The following is a 23,188-nucleotide window of genomic DNA, read 5'->3' as shown; positions in this document are numbered from 1 at the left end:
ATAGTAAACCCACACTCCTCTAAAAAGCTTAAATATCTATCTTAAAGGCTGTAGTACTACTACTACTTGTGATAAATAATGTTGCCATATGTATATGGACACCAGAATGTCACATCCACAACGATGGACAGCTTGCAATTGGCATTCAAGCATGCATCAAAGATTTTGGATGTTGCTGTGCAGACCTGTCAAGTTTTTCAACACAACACTTCAACACAAACTATTTCTTCATGGTCCTTAATCAAGATAATTAATATTCTTTTCAATGTTTGCTATTACAGTCCTGACACACAGTTCCGTTAAAAAATGTTTGCCACTTCCCAATGTCATCTATTTTTGCACATTTGACACACTCTTTCATGTTTCAGATTATCAAACTACTTTTAACATTAGACAAAGATAACCCAAGTAAACACAAGATGCTTTTAATAAATAATCATTTTAATTTATTAAAGGAAAACTGCTAATCAGTCCTACCTCGCCCTATGTGGAAATGTAATTGCCCCCTTAGGCCCTTAATTCACAATTGGTTTCAATTTTACTAGCCATACTTAGGCATGATTTCTGCCAGACCTGTTGAATCTAAACATTGTCCTTAAATAGAACCTGCCTGGTAGTGTAAAGCAGGCAAGAATGTCTCAAAATGCAGCATGTTCTAAAATTATTTTAAACATTCAAATTTACAAATGCAAAACAATGTAATTGAAGTCTGCCAGTCTGGAACTGAATACAAATCTATTGCTAAGTATCTGGGGCTCCAGCAAACCACAGTGAGAGCCATTATAAACAGAGAAACTTGTGGTGAATCTTTAGCAGTGAGTGTTACAAATAGCAACAATTTTTTTCAATATTTTTTAGCATATCCTTATGTGTGAGCCACAGCTGCATTTTAGTTATTTATGTACTGAGAAGTCACATAACTGCAGCAATTCTTTATTAATCATAAAGTTGGTATGCAATTTAAAATTAAATAAACTGGAAAATATCAGTTAATAAAGATGGTCCCGGCCTCTCAGGTGGCGCTGCGGTAAAACACATGCCAGCACACCGGAGCTGGGATCTCGAATACGTTGTATCGAATCTCGTCTCTGTCATCCAGCCACATGAACAATAATTGGCCTGTTGTTCATATAGGGGTGTGGTAGTAGTAAGCCGGATAGGGTCTCCTCGTAACTGATGCAACTACAACCTCTGCTGGCTGATCTCTGATGGCGCCTGCACGGGTGGGGAAGGAGTGCGTTGATCAGGGTGTTTCTCTCCGTACACAGGGCTGATCTGTATTAAAAATGCATACGGCTGCTGCCCACATGTCAGAGGGGGCGTGGGTTAGCTTCGTTCTCCTCAAACAGAGCGGGGATCTGCATTAGTGGAGAGGAAGCATGATGCAATCGGGTAGTTGGGCAAAAAAAAGTTGGGAGAAAAAGGGGAGAAAATGCATAAAACAAAATACATACAAAATAAAATATGGTCCCGACTGAGATTTATTCATTTTAAAAATAAAACAACACAAATTTCAGTATTTATATAAAACACATTTTATTTACATAAATTACAAGGAAGCACATACCTAAATCACAGAATATCTACAATAAAAACGTTCTGTACATAATACATAGAACAAATTGTCTATAACTGTACCAATTTATGCATTACCTTATGTTCTATAAAAAGGTTATACAAAGTTTGAGCTGGCATCCCATCTAACTAGTCTTAGAAAGGAAAAAGAGTAAATAAGGGAGAAAAAAGGGCAGACAGAGCGAGAGAGAGAGAGAGAAAGAGAGAGAGAGCTTGTACCCACAGCACGTTGAGAACAATATAATTGGCACTCTACTGAGAATGGCCTGCTTAATATCAGCAAACACGTTTTATTGACAGGTGATATATTTAATCTGTATACCACATTCAGCAGATGGATAGTTTGTCTTTTAGAGAGCTGATGTAGAGTCGACTACTTCTCTTCCATTACACACTGTTGGCACGATGCTGGATGCTAAAGGTTATGGCAGGAAAACAGTAAAAGAAACACAATTTAAAAACTATTCTGTCTTATAGCTGGGTTCAAATTTCTGCTGTACACTTCTGATAAACTTTATTTGATTAGTTTTATTTGTAATAAAAGTCTTGTTCTGAGATAAGTCCTAAAAAGCCTGCTTATCAAAAATAAATGACTGAAATTACTGAAACAGTGTTATTATTTATTTATTTAACATCATGTTTTACACACTTTGGTTACGATCATGACAGAAACGGTTGTTAGTCGTTACACAAGATTCATCAGTTCACAAGTTTAATGTCAAACACAGTCATGGACAATTTTGTATCTCCAATTCACCTGACTGCATGTTTCTGGACTGTGGCGCTCCCGGAGGAAACCCACACAGACACGGGGAGACCATGCAAACTCCACACAGAAAGGACCTGGACCACCCCACCTGGGGATCGAACCCAGGACCTTCGTGCTGTGAGGCGATGGTGCTACCCGCCCAACAGTGTGATTAAATAATCAGATATGCTAGGACCCTATACATTTAAGATTATTTAGTTTGACTGCTGTTGGTGCCGTTGTACCTTGAGAGTAGCTGGAACCAGGACCTGTGGTTACACTAAAACGGGTGGTTGCCACTCTGAGTGTGGTAGTAACGTTCTTCTGTGGCTGGAACAGGATGATGTGGATCTTTGGCGCGAAAAGGCAGCCCAGGACCACTGATCCACTCAGACTCACAGAGATGCACATGGTAGTGGTCTGTACCTGAAATGACAAAAACAAATTCTATGTAATATTATACTTAAGAGTGAAGGAAAGAATCACAATCAGCATTGTCAAATAAGTACAAAATGCAAACAAATAAGAAGAAATTGTTTTTGCATGTAATTTTGCATTGGAAATAATTCATTGGGAATTTGGATAATAAACTGGCAAAAACAATAACAAGTAAAACTGTGTACTTCCTCGTATGTATGTTTTTTTAATGCATTTTCTCCCTTTTACTCCCGATTAGTAGCACGTCCAATTTTTACTCAATTGTGTTATGCTTCCTTTCCACTGGTGCTGACCCCTGCCCCAATTGAGGAGAGCGAACTGACACACGCCCCCTCTGACACGTGTGCAGTAGCCGACTGCAGCTTTTCACCCCCACGAGGAGAGTTTATATGCGGATCAGCTTTGTGCATGGAGAGCCACACCCAAATTAGCATTATTCCGCTACTCTGTGCAGACGCCATCAATCAACCGGCAGAGGTCGTAATTGCATCAGTTATGAGGTCCCTATCCGGCTCCCTCCCTGAATGAACAACAGCCAAACGTTGTTCATGTAACCGCCGAGCCCAGCCGGATGGCAGAGCTGAGATTCGATATGATGTATTTGAAATCCCAGCTCTGGTGTGCTAGCGTATTTTACCTCTGCGCCACCTGAGCGGCCATGTAATATTATACTTAAGAGTAAAGGGCAGAATCACAGTCAGCATAGACAAATAAATAGAAAATACAAACAAATAAGAAGCAATTGTTTTTGTGTCATTTTTCAATGGAAATAATTCAGTTGATTGAAGCATGTTTTCCAGAGTTGAATGGAAATTGGGATAATAAACTGGCAAATACAATAACAAGCAAAAATATGTATTTCCTCGTACATATGTTTAATATGTTACCATAAAATATGTACAAACTATATGTTTCATTGGCTGTTGAATTAAAAGCATGGCTCTATACATGATAAAAAATCAAGACCTGCATCCTGCTTACATGAAAAGTGGAACTATAGGCAACTCTTAGAAATGTTCCCCCAGAACTGTAAGAAATGTAAAATTGTAAAAATCCTTCTTTCTCGCAATCTAAGCAGAATATTATTCCGTTAGACACAGGGAGTCCCTCTCTGTCTCGTTCTGTTTTAATGCACTTCTTTTTCTCTGTCCCACTGGGCTCAAAGGAAAGCCACATATAACCAATAATGTAGCTACAGATGAAAGTGAACCACTTTTTACCCCACAAACCATACTAAGCAATGAACTATGAAAGGCAATGCAGGATGTGGATACAAAAAAAGTCTATAGGCTGTGTCAGACAGGAGTCTCAGTAAACAAAGCAGCGGCTCACAGTGGAGTTGTGAAATTCTGTCTGACTGAGCTTTTCTTATCCTAATTATTTTTTTGGCCAATTATTCCTCCTTTCAGCAGAGCCTGGAACATGTCCTTACCCTGAGCATCCACACTGTCATTTCACAGTTCACCTAATACTGAGGAATCTTGATGCTGTGTGCCATTTTGACATTTTAACAAGACTGAGCTTTCTCTCAGGCAGTGCAGACGGAAGCCAAGCATTAAAATGCCTAAGAATAATGATAATAACAATTAATAAATACATGTAATAGAAAGGGCTTTTTTCCTTGTTTTCTTATTAAGATTTTAATGTTTAAATGTTTATGATTGGTTAAGTAGTTACATACAGTAAGTATTCTGCATCATTGTTATTAGTTTTTTTTTGTTATATGTAGTTAGTCTTTTTGTTATATATATATATATATATTTTTTTTTTTTTTTTTTTTTTTTTTTTTTTCCCCCCCCACTTTTTCCCCCCAATTTTCTCCCCTAATCTATTCGTGTCCAATTACCCTGATTGTGTCCTCTATACTGATTCGACCCTTCACCGCTGACTGAGGACGCCTCTCAACTGACATACGCCCCCTCCGGCACGTACAGTCAGTACAGACTGCATTTTTCACCTGCACCAGTCGAGTTCATACACTGACGGGCACTGTGTACGGAGGGCCACACCCCCATCAGCATTATTCCTCATCCCTGTGCAGGCACCATCAGTCAGCCAGCAGGGGCCGCAGTTGCACCAGTTATGAGGCCCTATGGTCCAACTTTTTACTCCTATGAACAACAGCCAATCGTTGTTCATGCAGCCTCCCAGCCCAGTCGGAAAGGCAGAGCTGAGATTCGATACCATGTATTTGAAATCTTAAAGGTTTTTAAAAAAAGCAGGGGAAAACTAATTTTATGTCTTACAATATTGTGGACCATAAATAAAAGTCAACAACTGACTCTCACGTTTATACATTTTACAGAAATAAATATGACACATACACAGGTGCAGCTCCTGTTGGGTGCTGATTAACATGTTAAAACATCAACAACAGCCAGGACAAACTATGCCGATAAACCCATGTCCAAAAAAGTTGGAACAGTAGATAAAATGCAGATAACATAAGTTAAATTCATTTAAAACAGCACACCAAATAAATATTTAATGTTTTTAACCAATTTTATTTTTGTAAATATGCAATAATTCCTCGTTTGATGCTAAAGAGAAAAAGGACCAGCTCGATTGTTTTGGGCAAAAAGGTCAAAAGTCAGCGTATGTCATTGTTTGCTGAGGGGTACATATATGCTCCTATCTAGATGTTTCATGGACACCAGTGCTTGATTCAGCTTGGCAGTTCTGAGCCACATTTTGAATTTACAACAGCATAGCCCCATGGTAGGAGAATGCAGGTGCCAGATGTGCCTGGCTGCAGTCAACACCTGTCTCCCATTGAAACGTGTGGTACATGATGAACTGCAAAATATGACAGTGGAGTTCCCAAAAGGTTGAGCACCCGAAGAGTTATATCAAGCATGGATGGGAAAAAAATCCACTTTCACAACTAGAATAATTGGTGTTCGCAATTTCTGGTAGTATTTCTATGACAGCATATCACAACTGCCATGAAAGATTTATGACTTGTGCCACTATCTTAAAAGAAATTTTTTTTTTTTGCATTTTTCCCAATTTTCCTCCTAATTTAGTCGTATCCAATTACCCAATTGCATTACACTTCCTCTCTACTGATGCTGATTGAGAAGAGCCGAGACTGACACACGTCCCCTCCGACACGTGTGCAGTAGCCGACTGCATCTTTTCACCTGCACGAGGCGAGTTCATATGCAGATCAGCTTTGTGTATGGAGAGCCACACCCTGATGAACGTATTATCCCTCGTCTCTGTGCAGGCGCCATCAATCAGCCAGCAGAGGTCGTAATTGCATCAGTTATGAGGTCCCCTCCGTCACCCCCCCCCCCTTCCCGAACAACAGCCAATCGTTGTTCGTGTAGGCACCCAGTCTGCTGGATGGCAGAGCTAAGTTTCAAACCGACGAGTTTGAAATGATCCTCTCAACCTCCACTTTTGTACAGGCGCATCGGGCTACTATCCAAGGTCCTTACACAGTGTCGAAGACCCCACCCTCTTATTAGTCCAGTCTTTTTCCACACAGCAGACTTCTTGCCAATGCTAGCAGAGCTGAGATTCAAACTCAGAATCCCAGCACTGGTGTGCTAGCAAAACAAAGCTTATTATTTATTATGCTTTTGAAAATAAGATCTCTTTTTGTGAATTAATTAAATGAATTTAATCTGCTTACCCGGTAGTCACTGGCTGTTACATAAAAGATGGGTTGAAATGCCAGCCAGATGATGCAGGTGGTGTACATAGTGAAGCCAATAAATTTTGCCTCGTTGAAGTTCTCTGGGCACTTCCTGGTCTTGAATGCATAGAAGGTGCAGAGGATAATGAGGACACAATTATAGGTCAAAGACATCAGCATGCTGGAGTCCTTGCTGTTGCACTTCAGTTTAACCACGTCTCTTCTCTCGGGACTGACCTCTTTCCTCACTCCTGGTGTCTCCACTAAGAGCCAGATTGTCACCACTAAGAGCTGACAGGAAATGAGTCCAGCACAAATAGCTACTTGTGAAGCAGGACTAATAAATCTTGGCCTTTGAGCACCATCCTTGACACCACTGAAGATTCTGGCAATGCGGTTGGTCTTGGTCAGAAGTGCTGAGTAGCAAACTGCGAAAGAGGTACCCAGCCCAATACGACGTAATGTACATACTATTGAGGATGGTTTAGCAATGTAGATGAAAGTTATGCTGTAACAGAGGAGCACACCCAGGAGTAAAATGTAGGAAAGTTCACGTCCGCTAGCTTTTACTACTGGCGTCTCGTTGTTCTTCAGGAAGAGACCAATTACAAAGAGTGTGCAGAGGATTCCTAGACAAGCAATTGTGACTGGCCCAATGGCCCAGGCATCTTCCCAGTGAATGTATTCCTCAGGTAAGTCATAGCAGCCTGTCAGGTTGGCCAGAGGCCACTGTCCGAAGCTGCAGTCCGCACAAGTGAATTCATCATGGAGGTACTGGTAGGGTTGACATGGGATGCAGATCCAACAACAGACATCTCCAGGCTGCATGCTCTTAATTTCGTTCTTCTTACAGGGATCGCTGCACTGAGAGACAGGTACCATTTGGCTTTCCCAAGGGATTAGATCTGTATTCAGGCTTAAAGACTGTGCCCAATAGCCCACTTGTCTATAAACATATGTTCCGTTCTCTTTGTGATAGCGGAAGATGTTGTAACGGCCCAGGCTGTCTCCGTAAGCATCGAAGAGGATGATGTTGTCTGTGTTAGCTGGACGAAAAGGAGCTGCAGAAAGAAAAAAATAGAGTTTTATAAAAGGTGTTAGATGTTAGTGTTATGTGTGTATTTGCTGTAACAGGCTAAAAACTGAAACCTTGATCAATCTTAAAATAAGAGGACAATAATACAGAAAAAAAAGAAAAAAACTAAAATACAAATATAAAATAATACTATTATAATAATAATAAGATTATGTAATTTTACACTGATCAGCCATAACATTAAAACCACCTCCTTGTTTCTACACTCACTGTCCATTTTATCAGCTCCACTTACCATATACAAGTACTGTAGTTCTACAATTACTGACTGTAGTTCATCTGTTTCTCTGCATACTTTTTTAGCCTGCTTTTACCCTGTTCTTCAATGGTCAGGACCCCCACAGAGCAGGTATTATTTAGGTGTTGGATCATTCTCAGCACTGCAGTGACACTGACATGGTGGTGGTGTGTTAGTGTGTGTTGTGCTGGTATGAGTGGATCAGACACAGCAGCGCTGCTGGAGTTCTTAAATACCATGTCCACTCACTGTCCACTCTATACCTAGTTGGTCCACCTTGTAGATGTAAAGTCAGAGATGATCGCTCATCTATTGCTGTTTGAGTTGGTCATCTTCTAGACCTTCATCAGTGGTCACAGGACGCTGCCCAAGGGGCGCTGTTGGCTGGATATTTTTGGTTGGTGGACTATTCTCAGTCCAGCGGTGACGGTGAGGTGTTTAAAAACTCCATCAGCATTTCTGTGTCTCATCCACTCATACTAGCACAACACACACTAACACACCACCACCATGTCAGTGTCACTGCAGTGCTGAGAATGACCCACCACCCAAATAATACCTACTCTGTAGTGGTCCTGTGGGGGTCCTGACCATTGAAGAACAGCATAAAAGCATGCATAAAAACAGACTGACTACAGTCAGTAACTGTAGAACTACAAAGTGCTTCTGTATGGTAAGTGGATCTGATAAAATGGACAGTGTGAGTAGAAACAAGGAGGTCGTTTTAATATTATGGATGATCAGTGTATATTTCTAATTATTTTATATGAAAGTATACTATTATTATTAGGAATCATTGTCTTAAAGTAAATTATTTTAATATACTTTAGATTAATATTATTATAGTTTAAATAAATAACAGAATGTCAATAAAACAGCAGGATATAGAATGTATCATATACACTTCATCTCATTAAAATTCTCTAATAGAATTCTTCTCATGAACTGACTCGAGATTTCTGATGTAATAAGAAGCCGCTACACTCAGTCTCAACAGCCTATAAAGGATCTGGACACAGGTGCAAACAGCACATTTACATAATTGAGGCCAGGAGGTGGACTCACAAGGCTGCCATGTTTTTTATGTGGTTTCACAGTTATTGCAAGAACATCAAATATAAATTACTTTAGATGGGAAGGAATGTTGGACTAAAATGAAATGAAAGACACAAGTGTTTCCTCTGGAGTCCTGTTGACTTTATGTGCACATATAGTACTGGTTTCCAGTTTGCCCATGTAATGTTTGTATTTTTAATTAAAACAAATCTCATTTAGACTAATAAGTGACACACAATCAAAACAATTCCCATGTCAGTGGACAGGATTAATGCCTTTCATTATTTTGAATAACTGTTTTGCCAAAGGGAAATGGCTACAGGGGTCTATTGATCCTTTTGATTAGGCTGTTTTAACCAGCAGATTTGAAGCACTCTCTTATATAGACAGAAGCTCTTAAAGCATCAATACGGTTCAATAAAAGCAGATCCCTAAACGCCTCCTAATGTATAAATCAAGCTTTGAACTGTCAGTAAATTAACACTGGATTTGACCCAAAACTTAAAAGTATAAACACTAAATAAAACACATCAAAACAATATTTAGTAGCTCTGGCGCACATATTTTATTCAGTTCTTGGTAATCGCTTAATTTGAGTAATAGTTGCTGTGGATTCCAAGCCAATGAGTGCCAGTCTATTATATTATATATATTTTATGTATATTAGTGTAGGGCAGTTGTACCCTCAGCGGTTAAGGTACTAGACCAGTAATCAAGGAGTTGCTAGTTCAAGCCCCACTACTGCCAGGTTGCCACTGTTGGGCCCTTGAGCAAAGCCCTTAACCCTCAATTGCTTGGACAATATACTCTCACAGAAGTCGCTTTGGATAAAAGTGTCTGCTAAATGCCTAAAATGTAATTGTAAATATTATTATACTTTAATACATTTGACTTGTAATGAATTCATTTTAAATTTTATGTTTTATAGTTCAAAATAGTTTATTATTATAATTATAATTACTATTATTCATTCTCATTTTACCCCATGTTGTAGGTGTGGGTCAGGTTTCCCCAGAATCACTGGTCAGAATGCAGTAACACCTTGGACAGGATGCCAGTCCTTCACAAGGCATCACACACTCTTTCATTTATTAAGACTTATTTACACTTTATCAAATATGTCACAGTACCTTCATTTATTCATGTTTTTTATCTTTATCTAATGCCCCTGTATGCATTACACAAAAGCAGCTCCATATCATTGTTTCCACCTCTATACTTCACTGAGGGTATGGTGTTGTAAGAATCATACATGCAGTTTTTTTTTCTCTGAACATTATGAGTTGAATTATTGCCAAATGCTTGTATGCAAACTCTGGACACAATCTGTGCTTATTTGTTGGAGGGATAGGAATGCAAATAATTGTGGTACAGTTGTTTTCCCATTACATTTGTCTGAGAGAACATTAATAAATATGAATAATAAACTTTTCGTTGCATATGTCTACCTCCGTAATCTCCAGCCAATTGTGCTGACAGCTGTATTCATACGTTTGGCTTTGTGTTTTTTTTCTATTTACGATGTACTTAAGGAGGACACACCTTCGCCATGCTGTTGTTGTGTAGCTTTGTGCATCAACCTTGAAACGGATGACAATCATTTTTAAACAGCAGGTCTCTGTTTCAAATTTAAGTTTTGTCAATCAGGGCAGTTGTAGCCTAGTGGTGAAGGTACTGGACTAGTAATCAAAAGGTCACTGGTTCGAGCCCCAGCACTGCCAGGTTGCCACTGTTGGGTCCTTGAGCAAGGTCCTTGACCTTGAACTGCTTAGACAATTTACTGTCACAGTACTGTAAGTCACTTTGGATAAAAGTGTCTGCTAAATGCCAAAAATGTATAAATGTAAATGTATTGAGCAATGCATATTTTTTGTTGTGCATATGTCAAATATGTGCCTGTAACATTTTGTGGTTATTTTTATGGTTGCACTTTTGGAGCCCTTAGCATCTGACCTTTGTGCCTACTTTAGAACCCTTAACATCTGACCTACAGTGTATCACAAAAGTGAGTACACCCCTCACATTTCTGCAGATATTTAAGTATATCTTTTCATGGGACAACACTGACAAAATGACACTTTGACACAAGGAAAAGTAGTCTGTGTGCAGCTTATATATCAGTGTAAATTTATTCTTCCCTCAAAATAACTCAATATACAGCCATTAATGTCTAAACCACCGGCAACAAAAGTGAGTACACCCCTTAGTGAAAGTTCCTGAAGTGTCAATATTTTGTGTGGCCACCATTATTTCCCAGAACTGCCTTAACTCTCCTGGGCATGGAGTTTACCAGAGCTTCACAAGTTGCCACTGGAATGCTTTTCCACTCCTCCATGACGACATCACGGAGCTGGTTGATATTCGAGACTTTGCGCTCCTCCAACTTCCGCTTAAGGATGCCCCAAAGATGTTCTATTGGGTTTAGGTCTGGAGACATGCTTGGCCAGTCCATCACCTTTACCCTCAGCCTCTTCAATAAAGCAGTGGTCGTCTTAGAGGTGTGTTTGGGGTCATTATCATGCTGGAACACTGCCCTGCGACCCAGTTTCCGGAGGGAGGGGATCATGCTCTGCTTCAGTATTTCACAGTACATATTGGAGTTCATGTGTCCCTCAATGAAATGTAACTCCCCAACACCTGCTGCACCCATGCAGCCCCAGACCATGGCATTCCCAGCACCATGCTTGACTGTAGGCATGACACACTTATCTTTGTACTCCTCACCTGATTGCCGCCACACATGCTTGAGACCATCTGAACCAAACAAATTAATCTTGGTCTCATCAGACCATAGGACATGGTTCCAGTAATCCATGTCCTTTGTTGACATGTCTTCAGCAAACTGTTTGCGGGCTTTCTTGTGTAGAAACTTCAGAAGAAGCTTCCTTCTGGGGTGACAGCCATGCAGACCAATTTGATGTAGTGTGCGGCGTATGGTCTGAGCACTGACAGGCTGACCCCCCACCTTTTCAATCTCTGCAGCAATGCTGACAGCACTCCTGCGCCTATCTTTCAAAGACAGCAGTTGGATGTGACGCTGAGCACGTGCACTCAGCTTCTTTGGATGACCAATGCGAGGTCTGTTCTGAGTGGACCCTGCTCTTTAAAAACGCTGGATGATCTTGGCCACTGTGCTGCAGCTCAGTTTCAGGGTGTTGGCAATCTTATTGTAGCCTTGGCCATCTTCATGTAGCGCAACAATTCGTCTTTTAAGATCCTCAGAGAGTTCTTTGCCATGAGGTGCCATGTTGGAACTTTCAGTGACCAGTATGAGAGAGTGTGAGAGCTGTACTACTAAATTGAACACACCTGCTCCCTATGCACACCTGAGACCTAGTAACACTAACAAATCACATGACATTTTGGAGGGAAAATGACAAGCAGTGCTCAATTTGGACATTTAGGGGTGTAGTCTCTTAGGGGTGTACTCACTTTTGTTGCCGGTGGTTTAGACATTAATGGCTGTATATTGAGTTATTTTGAGGGAAGAATAAATTTACACTGTTATATAAGCTGCACACAGACTACTTTTCATTGTGTCAAAGTGTAATTTTGTCAGTGTTGTCCCATGAAAAGATATACTTAAATATCTGCAGAAATGTGAGGGGTGTACTCACTTTTGTGATACACTGTATGTGCCTTCTAGGGGGAGCCCAGCTGACCGGTACCAGAGCTGAGATTTAAACTCGAAGAGTTCAGAATCCCAGCGCTGGTGTGCTAGTAGAATATCCAAAAAGCAATAAAATCCTGGTTCAAATCTTAGTGGTGGTAGGAGTCGGCCCAAGGGAATCATTGACTAGAGTTGTTATTGACTATGTCTTGGGGGGAAGGGGATCCTGCAGTGGATTAGCACTCTGTCAATGATGTTCCTGACTTGTGCCCAGTGTTTTTGGTGTAACTGGACCCTTCATGCCCCTGCTTAGGATCAAGCAGTTGATGAAAATTAAATAAAAAAATGAAATGAAAGATTTGGAATGCTATAAAGATTTGACTATCCCTGTCCACTGCATATCATGTTTTTATTTGCATACTAAAAATACATATTCTAAGTACATATATTAAATTACTGGCCAAGCCTAATAGTCACACATGGTAATAATGTTCATTTCAGCTAAATGACTGGAAAAACGAAAAAAAAGTTAATTTAATCATTTTGTACACTCACCTTCAAGCTTTGTTTTTAGGATAAAGTCCTTGTATAGCTTCTTTCCATTTACTGGTTTCATGGCACTGCAGAGTTTGGTGGTGTTTGGACACAATGATTGTCTCATGGTGTGCAATGCGTGGGCCATTGCATACACAGCATTCAATACGAACATGATCTTGGATTCCTGCTCAAACTTGCCATCTTGAAGTGAATGTTTTCCACAGCTAATATCGTGCAGGCTGCACTGAAATTGTTCCTCCCAAAACTCTCGAAACCAGGGATTGCGAGTGTTGTTATAAGGGTGTAAAATGGTAAAGTACTCAGAAAATTTCTGGACCGGGTATGAAGCAAGTTCAATTGTGAAAGCTCCATCTGCTACTGATTCACTCCCTCTTACCACACTCTCCTGTGCGCCCCAGCCATCACTGGCCACCCAGATGAAGGAGACATTCATACGGTTTGCAGAAACTAGTAGTTCCCTGGCATCCTCACTTCTGGTGAAGAGAACCACAACTTTAGCATTGGTCTTCTGTAACAGTGACCTGATCACCCCATCATAACCATAGCGGTCCATCGATCGGCTAACCTTGGCAGATGTAGCAATGCAGATTTGCAAGGCTCTGGCCTCTTGCTGAAAGGCATCAATGCCAGTTTCTCCATAGTCACCCTCCGAGGCTACAGTGGAGACGTAGGTCCAGTTAAAGTAGCGCAGAATCTCAGCCATTGCCTTGGCTTGATAAAAGTCTGGAGGCACTGTCCGGGCAAAGTAGTCATAGCGGGACTTATCGCTGAGCTTGGCACTCGTTGAGGCATAGCTGATCTGAGGAATCTGGAAGAGTCGCAAAAGATTGGCCACCTGTAAAAAAAAAAAAAAAAACAGAAAGAACTTTAAAGTAAAGTATAAAAGTATTCCATTCTGGCATGTGATTAAGGCTTTGGGTTGGTGTGCCTGATATATTCTTGTTTTTTTTGTGTGTGTGACCACTGGTGCAATCCATAACAAGCAAAATAGGTAAAAGTGGTTGGGTTAAAAACAAATATGAGGGTTCCTCAGAAAGTTTCCACACCTTTTAAACTCTATTAATTAAGAATTTTAAAAACAAATTACATCACTTTTCTACATAGTCATTTTCCGATGCATTTTTCCCACTGTTGTACCAACGTTTTAATGCCATCAGCAAAAAATGTTTTTGGTTGAGCATGTAGGCACTGATACACAGCTGTTTTCACATCATCATCACATGAAAATCTTCCCTTAAAGCTTCTTTGAGTGTCCAAAATGGTGGAAATCAGATGGCACTAAATCCGGACTATAAGCATTTCTCAGTCTTTTAGACACGACCAATCACTACTCCTCCCACCCTTATCAATTTCAACCAAAATATAAAAGTGCGGAAACTTTTTGAAAATCCTTCGTACTTTATCAAGATGTTGGAAAATTGACAAAGAAAAGACCAATAAAATTGACTGATTTTTTATATTATATATTATTTATATTACAGATATTTTTATCTGCACCCAGGTGAATATTCCCCTAGCACACCAGCACTGAGATTCTGAACTCCTCGGGTTCGAAACTCGGCATTGCCACCGGTCAGCTGGGTGCCATCTAGCGGAATATGTGGGCAGGTTCTTCAATGCTGTGTAAGTACCCTGATTGAGGCGCCTGTGCAGAGTGCATTGGTGGAAAAGGGTTCCGTCAAGGGCTACACGTGGGTCGGAGGAGGCGTGAGCATCAATTTACTCTCCTCAACTGCAAAAAATCTTGGATCCCCAGCAGCGGAAGACAAATTGACTACACTAAATTGGGGGAAAATGGGAGAAAAACACATAATATATTTATATGTATAAAAGATATGACAAATGCCAACCACTGGACATTTGGTTCAGGGCCATGGTAGTTTACATACTGTATATATGAATATCATATATTACATTTTTTTTTTTTACAAAAGATCTGTGAAACTGGTAGCTATAAAAGATGAAAGCAAAGCAGCCGACCAAAAAGCGAGTGTACCAGAAGTTCAACTGGTGATCGGCCAAAATGATAAACAGACCAATTGGTCAACACCACAATCCTGTGGAAACTGGACCTAGCCAGTCTGAAATATTCATTGTAATCTAACGCTGCAACATTTGCTAAGGTTATGGGCAAAGGTACAGAGGTCCCTTTTAAACTTACAGTGTATATAGATATATAGATAGATGTGGTATGCAATGATGAGGAATGTAAAACAGTATAAAGGAAGTAAGGGAAGGGAAATTAATACAGAGGGGAAAATGAGACAGATTGTGCTGTGAAATTTGTATTTCTACAGGGTTTTCATAACAAGAAAAGCCCATCTCCTCTCCTCATCCCTGTGGGCTGATCTGTTTCTTTTATTGCAGTAGCTTAGTATTCTTTTGGGAGAGTTGGGTATAACAAAAATCACATACACTCACATGCACATAAAGCCTAAACCCTCTAAAATAGCATCATACTCAAGATGAAAGACATAACAACACAAAGCATGGGAGCAATAATGATGACTGTATGTGGATTATTATGATTATAATGAGGCTCCAGAGATAATAAGAAAATGGGGCATATGGAAACAGCAAAAAGTGGCACTGAACCCCCAGAAAAGGCTTTTTTCTTCAATGCCAATGCAAGTAACAGGTCTGATCAGTGATCCAGGATTCACCACAGTGGGGCAGGATGAGTTTAGCTGCCTGGTAACAGCTTCTTTCCCCCACTGTTCCCTATCTTGTCTTCACTCTGACATGGAGCTTCTATATAACAAGTGACAAATGAAAAACAAAGTGTCCCTGTCCTCATTTATTTACTTCTACATTTATTTATTATTATAATTTTTTTCTTCACCATTTTTACCTCCCACCACATGAAAACAGTTTCAGGTCCCTAAAAACAAAAGAACTTGTATTCCAAATGCTGTTCTATGCTGTACTCTAAATATGTTTGTGGTTTTTAATATTGCATTTACAACCCAAAACACAAGAAAATTAAGACAGTATGGAAAATTGTAATTAAAAATCAACTTTGACCTTTATTTAATTGCAGACAGTATGAACCCAAATTTATAATTACATTTGTTAATATACATTCATTCCGGCGCCCAGGTGGCGCAGCGGGATATTCCGCTAGCACACCGAACTGCCTGGTTCAAAAATCGGCGTTGCCACCGGTCAGCTGGGCATCATCTAGTGGGCATAATTGGCAGAGCCTGCAAAAGACACGTTTCTGCTAGGGCAAGGTGACCGGACTCTGTGGGTGGGGTCTTCAAACGCTGTGTAAGGACCCTTATTGGCAGATAGAGAGGCGCCTGTGCAGAGTGCATGAGTGAAAAAGGGTTCCGCTAAGGGCTGCACGCGGGTCGGAGGAGGCGTGAGCAGCAATATACCCACCTCGACTGCAATCAGGGATCGCCCAGCAGCGAAAGACAAACTGACTAAGCTAAATTGGGAGAAAATGGGAGAAAATGCATAAATAAAATAGAATGTATATATATATATATATATACTGTATATATATATATATATATATATAAAGAAGAGAAGATTAATGGGTAACATTTTCAGTTTTATACATTCAGACTCAAATCCACAACACAATACAGTGAAAAAGTCACAGAGTTTGAATACTTTTTGAATTCACTGTAAACTAGTACCTCCCAATCCTCTGTTTCATATACACCTTAAAAATGTAAATTACAAATTATTTACTTATCGTATTACTTATCAGAAATACACTGATCAGCCATAACATTAAAACCACCTCCTTGTTTCTACACTCACTGTCCATTTTATCAGCTCAACTTACCATATAGGAGCACTTTGTAGTTCTACAATTACTGACTGTAGTCCATCTCTTTCTCTACATACTTTTTTGGCCTGCTTTCACCCTGTTCTTCAGTGGTCAGGACCCCCACAGAGCAGGTATTATTTAGGTGGTGGATCATTCTCAGCACTGCAGTGACACTGACATGGTGGTGGTGTGTTAGTGTGTGTTGTGCTGGTATGAGTGGATCAGACACAGCAGCGCTGCTGGAGTTTTTAAATACTGTGTCCACTCACTGTCCACTCTATTAGACACTCCTACCTGGTTGGTCCACCTTGTAGATGTAAAGTCAGAGATGATCGTTCATCTATTGCTGCTGTTTGAGTTGGTCATCTTCTAGACTTTCATCAGTGGTCACAGGACGCTGCCCATGGGGCGCTGTTGGCTGGATATTTTTGGTTGGTGGACTATTCTCAGTCAAGCAGTGACAGTGAGGTGTTTAAAAACTCCAGCAGCGCTGCTGTGTCTTATTTTCTCATACCAGCACAACACACACTAACACACCACCACCATGTCAGTGTCACTGCAGTGCTGAGAATGATCCAACACCCAAATAATACCTGCTCTGTAGTGGTCCTGGGTGAGTCCTGACCATTGAAGAACAGCATAAAAGGGGGCTAACAAAGCATGCAGAGAAACAGATGGACTACAGTCAGTAATTGTAGAACAACAAAGTGCGTCTATATGGTAAGTGGAGCAAGTGTAGAAACAAGGAGGTGGTTTTAATGTTATGGCTGATCAGTCTATGTCTTAGCTGAAGGGAAGTGCAAAAGCTTTTCTTTAGGAGAAGACCATTTCACATCTGGATCTGTTTCCCTACACATGTAAACAACATAGATAGATAAGCCTCTGCATTACAACTTACAAGTCCTCCAGAGCAGACTGATTGGCTATGCACAGCCAATAACAGGGTAGTCTGAGTACTATCCAGTTACCATAGCAATAACGACACGGCATCTTTAATATTTTAAATATTGCAGCACATTATTAAAGGTACTGAGGACCTAGGTTTAATTTTCGCCTTCAGTCACAGTCTGAGGTGAGTCGTGAGTGTGAAAGGGTGTGATTGATCTTTCTAGGGTGTTTTTCTGTCTTGGGTTTATTGGATGCAGGTTGATCCAGATGCACCACGACTCTGATAATGAATTAGTTATGATTGTTGATTGTTGATAATTAATGATTGATTGAAGTCAAAGCTTTAAATTCCACATAAGGTCTGCCAAACAAGAACATATAGCTTTTATAAGTTATATGTCTTAATTATCAAGCCGCTTTTGCACTAGCGTCTTGAAAGCTTCTTCATCCCTTATGGGCTTTCTAAATATTTCTGAAACCCTGCCATGTTTTATTCAGCCATAAATAAAGCAGTAATTTCAGAATGGGCTATAGGAACCCTAATTAGCCATTAGCATGTCTTTCTATACAGTTATTCTCCCCTCAGATGATGAGATGGCCAATATGGAAATGATCGGAAGAGGAATTGTACAGTATATGCCCAAAGGAAAAATAATTTTCAAAAAGGTTTAAAGATAAAAATGGACTTGGGAAATGTTTGTAATGGTTAACGCTCGCCTGTCTGCCCTTACTAGATATCTGTCTTCCTCTGCATTATTAATGCATCCCTGCATTTATGTTCAGGCTCTGCAGTAATTAAGATGCTGTGGATCTTTCGGTGTAAACACACACACACACACACACTCAGAATTAATCACACAGAGATTCATTTTATTTTTTTAAGTAAAACATGTGTCTCTCTTTTTTGGCATTAATAAAAAAACACTATTGGTTTGATTATGAAGCATGGTGGTGCAAGCATGTATAGCCAATTAATTTATGCATACTGAACTAGATTTAATACATTACTCCTTTTAGGCAATTTAGGATTTAGGACTTTACACAAGGGCCACAACGGCAGCTTTTTGGTAGTGGTTGGCCTTAACTCTTGACCTTTATTCAATTGTTTTGACTTTGTGATCAGGAGCCACTCTTTTTTCCTGGGAACTGAGTTTTTTTTCCCCCCAATTTTCCTCCCAATCTCGTCGTATCTAATTATCCTACTTCATTACGCTTCCTGTCTACTGTTGTTGACCTCCACTCCTGACTGAGGAGAGCCGTGAATAACACACGCCCTTTCTGACATGTGTGCAGTAGCCGACTGCATCTTTTTGCCTGCACAAGGCAGGTTCAAATGCGGATCAGCTTTGTGTACGGAGAGCCACACTCTGATCCTTATTTTCCCTCGTCTCTGTTCAGGCACCATCAATCAGTCAGCAGAGGTCAGAATTGCAGCAGTTATGAGGGCCCCTCCGGGAACCCCAATCATGGCAACAGCCAATCATTTTATGTGTAGGCGTCCAGCCTGCCAGAGGGCAGAGATGAGTTTCGAGCCGATGAGTTTGAGATGTCAGCTCTGGTGTGCTGGCGTGTTTTACTGCTGTGCCACCTGAGCGCCTGGTAACTGAGTTCTAGTCATTTGCATGTCTTTCCCATATCTGTTTAATTCTTTGTATACCAAGGTTTTCTTTTACCTCCCAAAACATGCAGCTGCTCCAGAGCCATGAATGCAGACGCTAGGGTAAATGGCTCTGTGTTATGTAATTGCACAATTATCCTTTTTCATACCCAAACTTGTTATTCTTTATTACGGTGCCCTGTCCAAGGTGTTTTTGGTGTAACTGGACTAGTTGTGCCCCTGCCCAGGATCAAGTGAAAATGAAATTAAAAAAATGAAATGAAAGTTTTGCAATGTGATTAAACAAGGGCTTTATACAGTGCTAAAGTACAGGTAGTATGCCAACTACACCCACATGCTCCTAAGACCCATCTCAACGCTAGAAAATTAAGTCCACAACACATGCAAACAAAATGTAATTCAAAAATGTAATCAAGGGCATTGCAGACCTATTAATTCAGCTTTGCTCAAAAGCCAGTATACCAAGCTTGCAGGCTTGTTGTTTGAGATGTTAGAGCTTACACTCAGATTTATAAAAAAGTGGACAAAGTAAATAGTTTGTGGATGTGTGTTTTTATTAATAAAATAAATGCAAACTCTTAATTATGATTAGGTGTACACATTGGGGTTTTTGCACCCCAGTTTGTAAATTAGTCTTTATAAAACATTGTTTTGATGAGAATTTTGCACTTAATACAATATACTGAATACTCACCTAATTAGTACTGCATGCTTTTCTGACTACTTCATTTTCATCACAGCTGGGCGTAATCAAGGTGTCACTATTTATCCTGTCATCTTTCTTTTAGAGTTAACATCTGCAGTATGTCTGTTCCAGACAGCCCTCATCACAAGAAGTTGTTAGAGACGATATAGGCTCACCAAATGGTTGGCAATAAATTAGAAGGCTTGAGCATATGGAGAGGAGGAAACCACATTCCATCACACATAGTTTTATCTTATTAGCATTTTCTCTATTAGCGCTGGCAATCCAATAAATGTGTTAGACCTTCATTGTGTATTCTATTCTATTCTAGCTTTAATTATTACTACTTCCTGCCATGTGCAGCCTATTATGTGTCTCCGACTATAAATATTATCATGTTAGTTTATGCAGATCAGTGAATGGATGTTTTGGATAGCAGGCGAGCTGTCTATTAGGACTTGTGTCAGATTGTTTATCAATGATTAATTGCAGCACAGAAAATTAAATTGACTTCTCTGGTTAAAATATCAATTTAGCTACTGGAAGTTGGTTGGTTGTTTCTGTAAATTTTCACAAATGTTTTCAACAGAGATTAAAATAACATTTTTCCATGCTGAAGAATTAATGTTTCAATTCTGTGGACAGAGAAGATATACAGGCAATGTAGATCATCATAAATCACTGTCACGCTGACATTTCAGTCACAAAATAAGTAACATCTTATTTGTGTAAAACTGGTCAATAAGGCACTTTTCTTCATTCATGTCTTGACCATCCTCTCTCACTCACTGTCTTAATCGCTTATCCAATTAGGGTCGCGGGGGGGGGGTGATGGAGTCTATCCCAGCTTTTCAATGGGTGCAAGACACACAGCCCCTTTACTTTATTTACTTTTAAATTATCTAGAGAGTTTTTGGACCTCATAATTCTTTAATAAAAATCCAAATATAGGCTGTAATTGATTCACAGTTGACACTTGGGAGGTGCAGCAGTCTATTAGGCTAGCCCACCACCACTGAGATCTGTGTTCAGCAGTGCTATTGGCCCGTCATCTTTTTTCAAGGACTTTTGGTCCTGGAATTTGTAAAACTGCTTTTAGACAATGTCTGTTGTAAAAAGCACTATACAAATGAATTTGACCTGATGTGGTCCAGGGTATTCCTGTCCTACACCCAGTGTTTCCCAGTAGAACTGGACCACTGCAAACCTGACTAGGATAAAATAAAAATTTTAAATCTGAATTCTCATGAGTTTGAATCTCAGTTCTGCTACCGACAGTCTGGGTGCCTACACAGACAATGATTGGCTTGTCTGTTGGGTTGGATCCCGGAGAGGATTCCTAATAACTGATGCAATCACGACCTTTGCTGGCTGATTGATGGCACCTGCACAGAGACGAGGGATAATAGAGACTAAGCCCTATATGAACTCGTGTCATGCAGGTGAAAAAAAGCAATCAGCTACTACACAAGTGTCGGAGGGGGCGTGTGTTAGTCAATGCTCTCTACGCTCAGAAGTGGAGGTCTCAGCAGTAGAGAGGAAGCAAAATGCAATCAGGTAATTGGATATGTAAAAATTGGAGGGAAAATTGGGGAAAATACAAAGAAATAAATAACCGTGGTGCTAAGATAGTATTGTTATTCTTGACGTTACATTTTTGGCCCTGTCTGTGTCAGAATTTGTCTCAGTTTTAAGGTTAAACTGTTACTTTTGCACCAAAAATCACTTTACAGTTTATAACCAAAATTAGCAATTCTAGATGTTTTAACTAATCTGATACCAAGGATCAGTATTGGAATGGACATATTTTTGCTATAAATCTATATGATTTTAAATGTCATGATTCAGATCATTCACATAAACACAAAGACCTGCCGTTAAGCCACCACCATCATGACTTTGTTTACAACTTGCTTGCAATGAGTCAGCATGGTTGCTATAAAAATGTATCATAGCAGATTGGCTTTTTCTTATCAGAATTATATAAACATTGTGATCAACACCACTATATTCAACTATTTAAATGTATTATCAAGTATGTGTTATGTGTAAAACCTGTACTTCTTTAATGGGAGATTAAAGGAAACTGGTACCTGTATGGACACATCACTATAGGACCCACCAATCACTCCAGAGATGGCAAGGGGGGCATCGTCATGAATAGCATAGGATCCGTCTGGGCATGTGTACTCACTGTCGTCCACTTTGGTTAAAGAAGCTCGGACAAACTCCAGCGACTGCTCCAGTGCATAGGTGTCCTTTGAACATGTGTCCAGTATATGAGCGCCCAGCACGATACCGGGCAAGATCTGGTCATTCTTATTAATCTCATCCAGTGCTAGCAGCATGGCCTCCAGTCTCTGTATGCCTCTCTGGGCATTGATGCGACCACAGTCCTCTGCTCCATCTCCTTTGTGATGCACTGGGAAAAGGCCTCCGATTACTAGGTCCCCCTCAATTATAATCTCCTTCTTGGAGGGATCAGAGCTGTAACCAGTCACAGCAAAAGCCTGGGGACTCCTGGCCATGAGCAGGAGCAGAAGGAGGAAATGAAGAGGCCAGGAGAGTCTGTGAGCTCGGATGTAAAGTAACCTCCCAGCCATTGTGGCCAGAGACACGGCAGGACTCAGTGAAATCTACTTTTCTTTGTGTTGTCCACTCTAATCTTTTTAGAGATTAGAGAGGAGGAGCAAGAGAAACAGTGTTGGGATATGTGGGAAGGTGGTGTAGATGTTGTGCTTGTGGTCAGACACAAGTTAGCTCCAGCATTAGCATCATCCTCAGTTCAGTGAGATTGTGTAGAGCAGTACCTGAGAAGCAAACAGAGAAACATGGCTTGACTAAACGTGTAGGATATTTCTAGGCTTTAATTGTGTGAGGCATTTTTGTTTGAATTAAAAGTTTAAGATGATTTAAAGTAGCAAGTCGCCAGGAAAGTGAGATGACAAGATAAAGGAAGAGAAGAAGAACATTACTCTGGCAAAATGTTATCACATTTGCTATGAAAAAAAGTAAAGTTGCTGAATTGGGTGATACGTTGCAGTGGATGGTTTGATTGTACCATGAACATTCATTGATTTATTGTTTGTTTTACCACAGCTTTATCTTATTCAGAGTCGTGGTGGGTCTGATTCACTAGACTAAAAGCAGGAAACACCATGGACAGGTTGCCAGTCCATCACAGAGCAAACACACACACACCTAGGGCAATTTTAATATCTCCAATGAACCTGGCTGCTTGACTTTGGACT

General features: G+C 40.2%; 1 protein-coding gene across 1 annotated transcript; it reads right to left on the bottom strand.

Annotated features, from left to right (window-relative positions):
• Nucleotides 1-1,572: 1,572 nt before the first annotated feature.
• grm2a (glutamate receptor, metabotropic 2a) lies at nucleotides 1,573-22,540 on the bottom strand. Its single transcript, XM_062996977.1, has 5 exons — nucleotides 22,031-22,540; nucleotides 12,960-13,797; nucleotides 6,402-7,465; nucleotides 2,569-2,749; nucleotides 1,573-1,990 (listed from the first exon to the last, which is right to left on the bottom strand). The coding sequence occupies exons 1-5, from the start codon at nucleotides 22,538-22,540 to the stop codon at nucleotides 1,926-1,928; spliced, it is 2,658 nt and encodes an 885-aa protein (XP_062853047.1). The 3' UTR covers nucleotides 1,573-1,925.
• Between the last annotated feature and the right edge of the window lie 648 nt (nucleotides 22,541-23,188).

The sequence above is a fragment of the Trichomycterus rosablanca genome, chromosome 6, assembly GCF_030014385.1.
Source record: "Trichomycterus rosablanca isolate fTriRos1 chromosome 6, fTriRos1.hap1, whole genome shotgun sequence".
In the NCBI taxonomy this organism is placed as follows: domain Eukaryota; kingdom Metazoa; phylum Chordata; class Actinopteri; order Siluriformes; family Trichomycteridae; genus Trichomycterus; species Trichomycterus rosablanca.
Note: the sequence above shows the minus strand (reverse complement) of the source record. Positions and strands in the feature narration are given on the sequence as shown.

Coding starts and splice junctions, on each gene's coding strand:
- grm2a (XM_062996977.1), bottom strand. CDS start 22,540: ATGGCTGGGAGGTTACTTTACATCCGAGCTCACAGACTCTCCTGGCCT. Junction 13,798..22,030: donor ATAGTGATGTGTCCATACAG/GTACCAGTTTCC, acceptor TTTTTTTTACAG/GTGGCCAATCTTTTGCGACT. Junction 7,466..12,959: donor CCTAAAAACAAAGCTTGAAG/GTGAGTGTACAA, acceptor TTCTTTCTGCAG/CTCCTTTTCGTCCAGCTAAC.